At 45.7% G+C, this 14,795-nt stretch overlaps 1 protein-coding gene across 3 annotated transcripts in view; it reads right to left on the bottom strand.

Moving 5' to 3' along the window:
- The window catches only part of LOC125456174 (pre-B-cell leukemia transcription factor 1-like), a 456,342-nt gene that overhangs the window by 28,796 nt on the left and 412,751 nt on the right, over positions 1–14,795 (bottom strand). For 2 of the 3 annotated variants that reach the window (XM_059648232.1, XM_059648233.1), the window contains exons 7-8: positions 2,351–2,437; positions 1,125–1,237 (exon numbers count right to left, since the gene is read on the bottom strand). In XM_059648232.1, the coding sequence (XP_059504215.1) occupies positions 1,125–1,237; positions 2,351–2,437 (200 nt within the window). The remainder of the gene's footprint in view (positions 1–1,124; positions 1,238–2,350; positions 2,438–14,795) is intronic. The other variant, XM_048539004.2, reaches the window with a different exon arrangement.

The following is a 14,795-nucleotide window of genomic DNA, read 5'->3' as shown; positions in this document are numbered from 1 at the left end:
CTTATACTGTACGATCAGCCTGTAAAGCACATAAGACAACTCTTCACTGTACCATGACAGTAATAAATCTAACCAAATCAAATCAACTCATAGTTGCAAGGTAGCAGAATACAACATTGCTTGAGAGCCTTGACACAAAATTCAAGAAGTAAAGTCAATGCAGCGCTCAGGAAGCTTGAATGAGATGCTAAAACTGTCAGCTCCACCAGGTCAATGGAAGGCTCCACAACAGTGCAAAGGATTTTTTTATTTCTGTTTCGAACAGTAATTTATCCGTCAACCAGTACCAGGAAAATAGGTCATCTGCCTGTGATCGATTTGCTGTTACCAGAACCTTGCTGTGTGCTCATTGGTTGCAACAGTTCCATCACAGCAAGAGTGACTATGCTTCCAAAATACTTCAGTGGCTGCAAACTGCTTTGGAATGTGCTTTAACCATGAAAGGCACTGCGCAAATGCATGACATTCTGTTGGTTCTTTCACATTCTCCTTACATTGCACAGACCGATGATACCTGTTACTTTACACATGAACTTTCCGAAGGAGTCGGGGAAGATTTTCCATCAGGATTAGATTCCAGTCTGTACCTTACTCCCGGGTCTCTGTTATTGTATATATAAAACCCCTGACCCCTCAATTCGATTCCAGCTTGTAATTTTGCCCGGTACCTGTTATTTTATATATAATCCCACAAACCCTTTGATTAGATTCCAGTCTGTAACTCAGTTCCAGGTATCTGTTATTCTGTATGTAAACCACAGTGAATCACTCGATTAGATTCTAGAGTGTGACTCACTCCCGGGTATCTGTTGTTTTATATATAAATGCGTCTGAGCCCCTCAATTAGATGCCAGTCTGTAATTCACTCCCGGGTATTTGTTACTCTGTACATAAACCAACTCAAACCTCTCGATTATATTCTAGTCTGTAGCTCACTCCCAGCTTTGTGTTATTCTGTATTCTGTACATAAAGCATCCTGAACCTCTCAAATAGATTGTGTTTTATCCCCTATCTGACCTCCACTCAGTGTCCCCCGAGACCACCCCTAGACTTCCCATCAAAGACAGCATGCCTGAAAATATCAGGTTGTATATATTTGAAAGCAGTTTCTGATGTGCCCTACCTGTAGCTGCACATTAGCTCCAACATGGACTGCCTGGTAAGAATCCCCATTCAGGGCCTGCATGCTCATGTACAGATCTCCTGTGCTGGCCATGTTGTAGGAAGCTGACGAACCTGCAGAACAGAAAGGATAGTCTCTGTTTAACTGGTTTGCAGTACTGAAATAGCCTTCAATTCCTCAGATAGACAATAAGGTATCTGCCTTCATCTGGAGGATTCCCAATGACTGAGCAACTACAGCTCTCTGGGCTGGAGATCATCTAAGATCCACAATCCCCTCAGAAGAAGGTACAACTCATCAATTTGGCCAGTTTCTCCTTCTGAGATTGGGGGCTGGGGATCCTAACCATTGGAGCAACCTCAATATGTCTATTAATGATTACACCTCTTATTCCAAGGCACTCCGAGGAATGTCAACCTCAACCACTCAGTCTCTCCTGTCTCTGCACGCAATCCCTTCTACACTGACTCGAGTCGTCGTGACACTCTTTCTAGCACCTTCCTTATGTAAATGAAGTCAGAACTGTGCACATTACTCTCGGCATGGTCTCAGCAAGGCCCTGTATCACTGCAGTGGGACCTCTTCATGCTGAGGCTCCAGTTTTGTTGTCATAAAGGGAAACCAACATTTTATGTAAGTGAGGTCATCTGATCTTACTGACAATCAACTCTCCAGCCAGCAGCATTTAAAAGTGTTCTGCCTTTCCACTTCTCCTGTTAACATGGTAAAACTAGCTTTTCTCCATGTTGTATCACCTCTGGCCCTTTTTTGTCCACAACACCTTACCATCCGACTGCTTCGGTAGTCCCTTTCTATCCTGCACTCAGCTTAATTCTCACTTTTTTCAACAAAGTTGGAAATTCATTTCTTCCTTCCAGCCGCTCACCATAGGTTATAAAGAGCTGAGACCTAACTGCCAATGTTTCAGTAGCTATACCTCGCCCACCCAAAAATGGCCTGTTTATTCTTCATCTCCAGTTTCTGTCCATTACCCAATCCATCTATCCAAGCGAGTATTATCCGTGGTTCTGTCAGCAGTAATTTTTAATGTAACCATCTCACCTTGCATCTTACTATCATCATAGAATTCCCACACTGAGCAAGAAAACTCCAACAAGGTGATAAGATGTTGCAGGAGGATGTGCTGAATGTTCCCAACCATGTGGTCGCAATGCCCCTCCACCCCGAGTCCAACCCCCACCGTAAAACAGCCCATCGATACTCACTCTCTAAGCCCGCACACAAGGTCCTCCCTGGGGGTCTCGGTGCTGGAGGGCTGCTACTTCCCATTGACCTGTAGCATGATTCTGTACCTACCGAGACACACACACACACACACACACACACACAGAGAAAGAGAGAGAGGGGTCAATTCACAAAAGATCCACAGCCTGCAAAGAATACTGATTTGCAAAGGTACTTCTTGATGGTAACTTTGCCCTCGATGTGATGGGCAAAACTGGGCAGGTTAGCTTGCAAACCGCAGTCTCAGAGAGCTTGAGCTTACAGACATGCCTGGACTGTCTTGCACACTCATTCTGAAAGGATTCCAGGGGCTCAGCTTAGGTTGCTGTGCATCGTTGTGTGCTCTGTTATAGCGACATGTAGACCACGGAAATGCTCCATCTTGAATCAACAAAGGCAACAGCTGCTCATCCATCCCTCTGCTGGGTTTGGGGGATATGTGCCCGAAATATCTGGGTCACCAGGCTCCGAACGTTAACTCTGTTTCTGTCGCTCCGCTGCCAGATCTGCTCAGCTTGCCCACCGGCCCCACTTCTTATTTCACTCTCGTTGCTGTGCAGTCTCGTCCACTCCGTTTGAGCCAAATCCAGCTGGAAGCAAACCCTCTGTCCATCTTTAGGTCCATGTGATAAAAGGAGGGACACAGAGAGATTGAGAGAGAGAAAAAGAGGAGAGAGAAAGGAGACAGCCCTGTCTAGATCTCCCACACCCACCGGAGGAACTCTGCTTAACGTTGGATGGGATAACATGGACCAATTTACTCCTTCAGAGCATAGCCAATCTGCAAGGGGATAGAGACAACAAGGTGTAGGGCTGGATGAACGCAGCAGGCCAAGCAGCATCAGAGGAGCAGGAAGGCTGACGTTTCAGGTCTAGACCCTTCTTCAGAAAATTCAGAAACGTCAGCCTTCCTGCTCCTCTGATGCTGCTTGGCCTGTTGTGTTCATCCAGCTCTACACCTTGTTATCTCAGATTTTCCAGCAACGGCAGTTCCTACTATCTCTAAAAGGGGATAGAGATGGGTTGAATGAGTGGGCAAAAATGTGGTAGATGGAGTTTAATTTCAGAAAGGGTGGGGTAAAATGCATCAAAAGGCAGACTATTTAACCAGAGAAAGATCCCAAAAGCAGGGCAGCGCAGAGGGATCTGGATGTTCTTATGCAAGAAACACAAAAGTCAGTGGAAATCTGCTGGTGGGTTAGCACTTAAAAATAGGGAATGGACAGGGCGCCAGCGAGACCACGCCTGGAGCACTACGAACGGGTTTGATCTTTCCATATTTAAAAAAGGATGTCCTGGTGTTGGAGACAGTTTGGAAGAGTGGGTTTGTCGATAATGGCTCAACATGTTAGACCTTTTATCCGTGAGAGCTCAGAAGAACAAGGGAAAATTTCTGGAATTCTCTGCCCCAGAGGGTTGTGGAGGCTGGGTCACTGAAAGTAATTCCAAGAGGAGATTTTTGACATATCAGGGAGTTGATAGCTATTAGGAGCCGGCACAAATAAAAACATTGATGCCTAGAACACATCAGCCATGAACTAATAGACGAGTGGGGCAGATTTGATGGACCGAGTGACCTATTCCTGCTTCTTCTGGTTCTGGGGATATTGAGGAGCTCTGGTATTGCTAGCAATGTCAGATTGCCCTAAACCACCGAACCCACCTACTGTCCATTACAGCCTGTGGGCTTGTTCTCAGGCTGGTAGTGCACCACCAACTTTTCACACATTTCACCATGCCCCAAAACCATTTAAATGGTTGTCTATGTGCACGTGACCAAGTCCAGCATTGTCTGTTCCCTGGTCCTCTGAGAAATGGCCCTGAAAAGTCTTTGTAATCATTTTCCAAGCTGCCTTTGATGATATGATGCATCCAATATACACGTAGATTAAAGTCTCCCATAATGGTTTCTGCATCTTACTTACACACCCTGCCTATTTCTTTCTGTACACTCTGTCCTACGGTGTAAATATGTAAGCGGTGGGGTGGGGGGTGTAGTGGGGGGGGTGTCCATAAGCTGTTACCAGAGGTGGCCTCTCACCTTCCATATTTCTTACCTCTGTCAAAATTACCTAAGAACATAAGAAATAGCAGCAGGATGAGGCCATTCGGCCCCTCGAGCTTGCTCTGCCATTCGATAACATCATGGCTGATCTTTTCATGGACTGAGCTCCATTATCCACCTACTCACCATAACCCTTAACTCTTTTACTACTCAAAAAGCCATCCACCTTTGCCTTAAAAACATTCAGTGAGAAAGCCTCAACTGCTTAATTGGGTACGGAATTCCACACATTCACAATCCTTTGGTGAAGAAATTCCTCCTCAATTCAGTCCTAAACCTGCTCCCCTTATTCTGAGTCCATTCCCCTGGTTCTAGTTTCAAATTGCAGTGAAAATAACCTCCCCGTGTCTCTTATCCAATCCCTTCATAATTTTATATATTTCTATAAGATCCTCCTCGTCCCCCCACCCCACCAATTCTTCTAAATTCCAATGAGTCCACTCAATCTCTCCTCAGAAGCCAACCCTCTCAACTCTAGACTCAACCTCTTTAGAGCCTCCTCTACACTCCCTCCAGCCCCAATACAGCCTTTCTCCAGTAAAACTGATTCTACACCTTGTTTTTTCAAACTAAGGGCATTTCTAACTACTGCATTAATAGCATTCTCAGTGAGAAGAGTTATCCCAACATCTTTTCTGAGCTTTCTGTCTTTCAGAAATGTCAAATACCTCGAATATTGAACCAGAAATATTGGGCCTTGGTCACTTTGCAACCATGTCTCTGTTACTTAGTCCTATCTGTGCTAACAATTCATCCATTTGTTTTGAAGACTGTGTGTATTCAGATACAGAGCCTTTGGCTTTGATTTTGTCTTTTTTTTGCTGTTTTTTACAATTTCTCGCCCCACCTACTGGTGCATTCAAAAGATTGTACTCACAGTCACATTCTAGTACCATTCCACATCTTTCTTTCTCTCTCTCAGAGGGCTGTGAGTCTTTTGCATTCCCTTCCTCAAAAAGATAGTGGATGCAGAATCTTCCAATATTTTTAAGACCAAGGTGGGTCAATTTTTGACTACCAAGGGACTGAAAGATTATCATGGATATGCAGAGCTGTAGAGTTGAGGTTAAAAATCAGAGCAACCTTCTGGATATACAATCTGCACAGTAGCCCCAAAATGGTTCAACATGTAACAGTTGAATTCCCACTTCTCCAGGAACTGCAGCCAATGTCCCATTAACGGTAACCCATTTCTCCCAGACCAGTCTAAGAGTCATGCATTCATCTTTCTCATCTTATTTACCTGACACTAATTTGCTCACGTGGAAATCTAGACGAACCACCTTAGATTTAAAAAGTGCACCCTGACATTTATATGCCTCCGATGGCCCAGCACTCTCTTCCCTGTCCTCAGCCTTATGACCTTCTGAGAGAGCTCTGTGTCTATTTAATTCTAGCCAGTTGCACATCTCCAGTGTTCATTGCCACACTACTGGGGCTGTGCCTTCTACTGTCCAGATCATGATGTGATGATGCTATGGCTTTAAGAGGTGTATTTTTCCCTAGTTTCTTTTGGAGACAGATTGGGGGATAGGTGTTGAGCAGACAATGAGAAGGCAAACAGCTTGTAAGGAATAAGTTGGAACAATAGAAGCAGCCTGACTAAGTGTGGTCAAGCTCCCAAAGATCCAGGACATTTTTAGTTGGCTTTCAGTAGTCCTTGCTGGGATCTCAGCAGGGTTGGAAGGCAGGGAATATCTCCTGGCTGCTAGGCTCTCTCCAAATTTTCTTTTGGTGTTCTTTCCTCCTGTACTGGAGAGCTGCATATGAAATAATCTGTTTTCTGAATTTGCCTTTTTGCCAAGGGTTGTGTAAATGCGCTGTTACTATATTGGAACAGTTAATTAGTAATAGGTACAGTATGTATTACTCTGTTACGTCTTCCAACAGAGTTGTTATTCCAAAATCTTTGCTGTATTTTAATAATACAGTTTGAATAAATTGTGTTTTGCTTAACGTCAAGTAGTTTGACCAATCGAATTGCATCGACAACACAGCATCTCACATTTACATTTAAAAGAAGAAAAGTTAGGATCCGGGCTACTTTCTTAATATATTTTGAATGGTTCTGGTCTAATAATGAGCTCTGGAGGTGCCCATCTAAATACTTAATCTTTTTCATTCATTTTCATCCTTTAACATTCTCTATCAAATTGAGCCTTTCATCACTGATCCTTGTATCATCCTGTGTAGTTTGGTGTTTTTGTTGTTTTCTGTGGCTGTCCTCCATGGTGTTTAAGGGTGTTTCTTTTATATTCATTATAAGGACATGGGCATAGCTGGTTGGGACCAGCATTTATTGCCCAACCTCAGTGTCAAGAAAGCAAATACATGAGAACTTCATCACCTGAAAGTTCCCCTCAAAGCCCCTCACCATCCTGATTTATAAATACATTGCTGTTCCTTCACTGTTGCTGGGTTAAAATCACGGAACTGCCTCCCTAAGAACCTACCTGTAAGTGCATCGCCTGGTCTTGTGCTCAGAGTGAGCGAGGGCCATCAGAGCAGAAATGCAACTCTCATTCTCCAGCCCCTGGGCTTGTGCTCAGAGTGAGCAATGACCATCAGAGCAGGAATGCAGCTCTCATTCTCCGGCCCTTGGATTTAGAAGCACATGTCCTGCAGCGGTTTAAGAAAGCAACTCACCATCACCTGGAGAAGCCGCAAAAAGGTTCTATATAAATACAGGAAGGGTTGAAGAAGGGTCCTGACCCGAAAGGCAAGCTTTCCTGCTCCTCTGATGCTGCCTGGCCTGCTGTGTTCCTCCAGCTCCTCACTGCGTTCCTCCAGCTCCTCACTGCGTTCCTCCAGCTCCTCACCGCGTTCCTCCAGCCCCTCACCGCGTTCCTCCAGCCCCTCACTGCGTTCTTCCAGGTCCTCACTGCGTTCCTCCAGCCCCTCACTGCGTTCCTCCAGCTCCACACTGCGTTCCTCCAGCTCCACACTGTGTTCCCCCATCTCCACATCTATTGTTATCTCTATTTAAATGCAAGTTTCTGTTGATGCACTTTTCCCTCATGCAGTGACACCTTAGCCCCTGACAAAGCTTTGTGCTACTCTCCTGAAGTCAATGCTACACCACACAGCAGCTGCTCTTCCTGTCACTGGGACTCCCCTACCGCAAGTACAGTCAGTGGATCAGCTTCCCTGCAGCGCCTGTTTGGGTCACAGCCAATGGGTTAACCGTGCTGACACTGTGCAACTTCCAAACCCAGGGCCGGAGAATGAGAACTGCATTCCTGCTCTGATGGTCATTGCTCACTCTGAGCACAAGCCCAGGTGATGCACTTATAGTCTGTGACAACACCTTGCAGGTTTACCTTTCTGCTAGCCAGGTTAGATGGATTGGTGGTGGGGGTTGGGGTGGAGGGTTTGCAAGAAGGGCAAGGGGCTAATTTAGATAACAAGCAACATTATCCGTTCCTGCTCCTTATCCCAATCCTCACAATGTCTCTGCACCTGTCAAGCAAGGAGGAGGGAGCAGACCGCACCGTTCCTGAGAGGTAGAAAGTCACAGATTCCCTCATGGTGGGTGGGGGAGGGGTTTCCTGGGGAGGCCGCTGCTCCTTGAAGAGATGGAATCCAATGTGGGCAGAATGGCACCAATAGCGGGAGTGAATTTCCCCTCAGCGGATGCTGAAAGCCCTTCTGTTTTGGTCGTGTCAAATAGTTATAGAGGTCTACAGCACAGAATAAGGCCCTTCGGCCCATTGTGTCTGTGCCAGTCAAAACAACCACCTAACTGTTCCAATCCCATTTCCCAGCGTTTGGCCTTCTATACCTTGGCATTACAAGTTCACATCTAAACACTTCACTGTTCTGAGGTTTTCTGCCTCTCCTACCCTTACAGGCAGTGAGTTCCAGATTCCCAAACCCTCCAGGTTAAAACTTTTCTCTTCACGTCTCCTCTAATCCTCCTGCCCCTCAGGAGTCACATCCCTCCATCAAGGGGAAAAATTTCTTCCTGGGTGCCCTATCTATGCCCATCATAATGTTAAACATCTCAATCATGCCCCTTTCTCTATCTCCTCTGCTCTAAGGAGAATAACACCAGTCCCTCTTCCACACTGAACCTCTCCAGTCCAGGGAACATCCTGGCAAATCTCCTCTGCATCCTCTCTAGTACTATCACCTCCTCCTATTAATGTGGATTCCAGAACTGCGCACAATACTCCAGTCGTGGCCTCACTGAAGTTTTACACAGTCCCAGCATAACCTCCTTGCTCTTAAACTCTATACCTCGGCTCATAAAGGCAAGTACGCCAAATGCATTGAGAACAACTTTATCTGCTTGTTCTGGTACATTAAGGGACTGGTGGCCATCCACATCAGGGTCCCTCCGATCCTCGGTGTTTCTTAGGGCCCCACCATGCATCGTGTATTCCCTTGCTTTGTCTGCCCTGCCCAAGTGCATCACCTCGCATTTATCCAGATCCATAATGCGCGCAAAACCTTGGCCTTTTAAACATCAGCCCCATCAGCTCGGAGAATGGGCAGACCTTTGCCACCAGGCAGCTCTCTTTCTTTCTCTCCTCCGGCTCATCTGTTTCATACACTCCCGGTGGGGTAGGCACCCTCCGGTGAGATGCAAACAGAAGGCCACCCAATGGGGAGGGTCACGCCACACGCAAGGAGAAGCAAATTCAACAGCAATGGCAACAATTGCATTTCACTAGCCAAAAGCCCTCTCAGAAGGTTTGCATGGCCAACGGCAGGAGATGTTTCAGGAAGGGTGTCCCTGGATCTTAAGGCTTTGGCAGCCAAATCCCGGACGTCGACGGTGAACCAAGATGAACCGGCGATACACGAGAGTCCAGAATTTAAAGGGGTGCTCAGATCTTGAGCAGGACACTAGAGGAGGCCACGGAGATTGAGAGGAACGAGGCCACAGAAGGGGATCTGAACACAAGGATGATTATTTTAATAAACACAAGTTGTTGCCAGGTTTCAGGGAGTCGGTGTCGGGCACTGAGGATAAGGGTGACTTGCACAAGGGATTTACTGTGAAAGAGGAGACATAGGGCACCCTATTGAATGAGTGCAAGTTTACAGAGGTAGAAGATGGCTAGAGAGGAGGGCATTGCAATAACTCCATAAAGAGACATGCATAACAATGTAGAAAGTGATTCAAATGAATCATACAAAGAGAGGCAGACAACATGAATAGAAGATGAGAAGTACAGAACAGGAATGCATGAAATACATAGGAGTAATAACACTGGAACTGACTTGAATCACCATTAAATGAGTTGGGATAATAAGGCTAAACATGCAAAGGCATGGGGGGTGGGGAAGGCATCCCTAAAATACGCATGAAATTCATTTTATTGGTGCAATTCTAACCCATTAGTAAGGACTCAAACTAATTCCAGACACTGAAGTGGGTCGGGTGGATTGTGTTTCAGTTGGGGGAGTATTCAGGCAACAGTGATCATAATACAATCAGGTTTGGAATAATTAAGTAAAAGGACATGAGACAATCAAGCTGATACATGTTGAGGTTGTACAGGGTATTGGGGAGGACCCATCCAGAGTACTGTGTCCGGCTCTGGTCGTCCTGTTATAGTAAGGATATGATTAAACAAGAGAGGGTTCAGCAAAGATTTACCAGGATGCTACCAGGAATGAGTTGTATGGATAGACTGGGACTTTTTCCCCTGGAGCATCGGAGGTTGAGGGCTGACGTTATAGAGGTTTATAAAATTATTAGGGGCATAAATAAGGTGAATAGCAAAGGTCTGTACCCTTGGGTGGGAGAGTTCAAAATTAGGGGCATATTTTTAGGGTGAGAAGAGAAAGATTTAAAAGGGACCTGAAAGGCAACTTTGTCACAAGGAGTGTAGTTTGTGTGTGGAATGAGCTGCCAGAGAAAGTGACAGATGCAGATACAGTTACAACATTTAAAAGACATTCGGATAATTTCATGACTGGGAAAGGTTTGGAGGGATATGGGCCAAATGCAGGCTGGTTTAGTTTGGGAACATGGACTGGTTGGACCAAAGAATCTGTTTCTGTGTTCTATGATTCTAGAAACCTCTTAGCTTCAGTGAGATGAAAAGGGATCTGGTCTAGGTAGAGCGGGATTAAACTTGGGTACAAAACAAAGTTGCTGGAAAAACTCAGCAGGTCTGGCAGCATCTGTGAAGGAGAAAACAGAGTTAACGTTTCGGGTCCAGTGACCCTTCCTCAGAACGGGAATTACAAACTGGCACCCAAAACATTAATTCAATAATGGGAGGCCTTCACAGAGAGAGAGAGAGAGGAGAGTAGCAAAGGGAGAAAGAAAATGTATCAAGATCAAACTGAATGAGAGATTAAAGTAACATTGTAAAAGAGAAAAGGATGAAAGCTTAGAACAGAGGACAGGGGATGATATTAAACAGATCAAAGGAACGCTGATATTGGGAATAAAAATGACAAATGAAAGTAGCAAGAGTAGAGTGTCGGTTACCTCGAATGGGACCTCAAAGGGTTTTTGAAATAATTATCTAAGTAGTAAAAGGACAATCAAGGGGAGGGTTAGAACCATAGAGGAGGTCTTCTTGTGAAAATATAGGATTCGTTCAGCTGGTCCTGAATGAATTAGTCTTCACTGATAAAAGAAAATGTTGATAATGTAACAGCGAGGGTGGGAGAAGTCATGATACTCAGAGAAAGACAAAAAACAAGGTCTGTCTTTAACACAGAACTAGCACATCCTGGCTTACGAAAGGTGGACATTGTAAAGGCTCAGGGGACAGTCTTATTGATAGGTATCTCCAGTATAAAAGTGAGGTGTTACATCAAACCATTAGAGAGTCTCCACTTTGGGAAGGATAGCAGGGAGTGCAGAGGAGGTTGTCGGACGGGTCTGTATGGATTTACACAATGCTCAACAAATCCACTGGGATTTTCTGAAGATGCAACTTGTAGTGTTGATAGAGGGGAGTCAGTGGATGTGGTCTATTTGGACTTTCAGAAGGCTTTCAATAAGGTGCCGTATAAGAGATTATTGTGTACAAATAAACATGGGATTTAGGGTAGTCTACTAACATAGATAGACAACTGATTTATAGACAGGAAACAGACTGACTGGTAGGATCAATTTCCAGATCCCAGCAATTCACAATCCATTTAATGATTTAGATGAGGGCACTTAAATGTAAATATCTCCAAGCCTGAGGACAACACAAAGCTGGATGGGAGGGTGAGCTGTGAGGAGGATGCAGAGATACTTCAATGTGATTTGGACAAGTTGAGTGAGTGGGTGAATACATGGCAGTCGCAAGTCTAATGGGTATAAATGCGAGGTTGTGTCGTGATTATAACGAGGACAGTCAGCTAGACTTAGAATATGAGTTCCCTGATTGGGGCTGTTAATCAGGTCCAATCAGGGAGCCCTGGCTGACAGATATAAACAGGAGAGTCAGACATTCTGTTCACTCTGAGAGCTGGCTCTGAGGAAGTCGGACCAGTGTCAAGTTCTGAGCATCTATAAATAAAGGGTGACTTGGTGATGTGATACTGGTCTCTGGAGTTTTTTTCAGGTTGTTCGCAAAAACAGAAAGGTGGACTATTATCTGAATGGCAATAGGTTGGGATGAGGAGAGGTGCAATATAACCTGGATGTCCCTATGCACCAGTCATTGAAAATAAACATGCAGGAGCATGCAGCAGGGGGTGAAGAAGGTAAATGGTATTTGGGTATTTATAGAGAGGTTTTGAGTACAGGAGCAGGGATACGTCGCTGCAAATTGTACAGGGCCTTAGTGAGACAACACTGGGAGTACTGCGTGCAGTTTAGGTCTCCTTTTCTGAGGAAGGACACTCTGGTGATGGACAGATTGCAACAAAGGCTTATCAGACTGTTTCCTGGGATGGCAGGACTGATGTATAAAGACAAACTGGATCAGAAAAGGTTGGATTTCAGAAGAATAAGTTGGAGTTCTCATTAAAAAAACTTTAAAATTCGAAAAAGACTAGACAGGGGAAAGGCAGGAAGGATATTCTTGATGACTGGATAGGCAAGAACCAGGGGTCACAGTCTATGGACATGGGGTAGGGAGAAATTTCTTTGCCCAGGGAGTGGTGACCCTGTGGAATTCTCTGCCACAGAAACCGATTGAGGCCAAGACACTGAATGTTTTCATGAAGGAGTTAGAAATAGTTCTTTGGGCTACAGGGACCGAAGTGTATTGGGAGAAAGTGGGAACAGGGGACTGAGTTAGATGATCAACCATGATCATATTAAAGGGTAGAACAGGCTTAAAGTGTCGAATGGCCTACACCTGTCCTAGTTTCTATGTTTCACAGAAATGTACAGGAGTCGATCCAGGGATGGGGCACTTCAGTGATACGGAGGGAACAGATTTAATTCCATCACAAATCTGGTCATCTCACTTGTTGGCATTGCAGTCTGTATGGACAAGCTACCCCCACAGTTCCTGTGGGAAGTACAAAGATTGTGACCCAGTGACAGCGAAGGAATGGCGATATATTTCTGAGTCAGGATGCTGAGTGGCTTGGACAGGAACTTTAAGAAGATGGTGTTCTCATGTATCTGCTGCCCTTGTCCTTCGAGATGGAAATGGTTGTGGGTTTGGAAGGTGCTGTCTGAGGATCTTTGGTGAATTTCTGCAGTGCATCTTGTAGATAGTACACTCTGCTGCTACTGAACGTCCGGAGTGGATGATCGCAGATGTAGTGCCAGTCAAGCGGGCTGCTTTGTCCTAGATGGTGTCAAGCTTCCTGTGTGTTGTCGGGGCTGCACTCATCCAGGCAAGTGGGGAGTATTCCATTTCGTTCCTGATATGTGCCTTGTCAATGGTGGGCAGGCTTTGGGGAGCCAGGAGATGAGTTACATTCCCCAGGGTTTCATGCTTTAGTATTTATCAAACTGGTTCAATTCGGATTCAGTCATTGTTGACAACACCCCTCTCAGAATATTAACGGCTGAAGATTTTGCAATGATCATGATTGAGCATTGAGGAGAGAAAGCCACCTCCTGGTGCGGTGTAAATGTTACTCGCCACTTTTTCAGCCAAACCTCAATGTTGTCTAGGTCTGGCTGCACATTGGCAGTCAGCTTTAGTGCCTGAGGGATTACAAACGGTGCTGAAGATTGGATAATTATCAGGGAACGTCTTTACTCCATCCTTTGAGCTGGGGATGACTCCAACCAACGGAGGTTACTCCCCTGGTTCTGGTTGACTCTGGTTTTGCCGGGGTTCCCTGATGCTGCTCTGGGTCAAATGCTGCCTGATGTCAAAGGCAGTCATTCTCTTTGCTTGGACCGAGGCTGCAAAGAAAGGGTCAGGAACTGAATGATCCCGAGCACTGTGCTATTGTTCAGTTATTGCTGCTTAAGTTAGGTGGTGATGGCACCGTCCATCCTTTAGTTGACCATTGCCTCGATGGGGACAGGACACTTTGGAACCACTTGCAGCTTTTTCAGCATTGCAGTGGAAACAGTTTAGGTGGAGACCCAGTTAATTCTGGAGCACTGTAAACTGTTAGGGTCTGGGTCACACGCCATGCCTTCGTCCACTGGATGGTGTCGTGTGGAGTGAATCGAGTTGGCTGAAGGCTGGCATCCGTGACACTGGGGGACAACTGGAGGAGGCCGAGATGGATCACCCACTCGACACTACTGGCTGAAGATCGCTGCAAATGCTTTAGCCTTACCTTTTGCCCTGGTGTGCTGGGCTCTTCCTTCATGGGAGTGATTGTGGAACTTCTTTCTGTTAGTTTCCAGTTGTCCACCACCATTCACAGCTTCACATGGAGACTGCAGAGCTGAGATCGGATCTGTTGGTTGTGGCAGACCAGCGCCTTTTAGCGTGCCGGGTAGTGTCGGAAACTCAACAATACTCATTTCAAGTATGCATGGTGCTGTCCCTGACATTAACTCCTCATTGCGTCGGGGCATTCGGCTTGATTGGTATTAGTACAGCAAAGGATATAGTGGGACGACGAGCTTATAGACTGTGGTAGAATACAATCCTGCTGCTGCTGATGGTCCAGAACACCTCAGGGATGTCCAGTTGTGAGCTACTATGCGGGTTCCCCACTACTTAGCACAGTGATAGCGCGACATAACACATCTTCCTCGATATCAAGGTGGGACTCTGTTTCAACAAGCGCAGACATGTTAGGAACTTTGCTGATGGCGCAATCGAGTAGGAATTTCCCTTTGCGTGGTTTCTGCTCGCTTGGGATAAGAGGAGAGACCGAATACGCTGGGCCGATTTTCCCTGAAGACTAGAACACCGAGAGATCTCGCGGAGACCTGCAAACAAGGGTGTCCCTTTGCACGCGCTCGCTGCGCCAAAGCCTGGTTGGCCCACCTCCTACGCAGCCAAAGTTCCAACCATCTACCTTCC

This window comes from Stegostoma tigrinum, chromosome 8, assembly GCF_030684315.1.
Source record: "Stegostoma tigrinum isolate sSteTig4 chromosome 8, sSteTig4.hap1, whole genome shotgun sequence".
Classification (NCBI taxonomy): Eukaryota; Metazoa; Chordata; class Chondrichthyes; order Orectolobiformes; family Stegostomatidae; genus Stegostoma; species Stegostoma tigrinum.
This window is presented reverse-complemented; position numbering and strand designations above follow the sequence as displayed.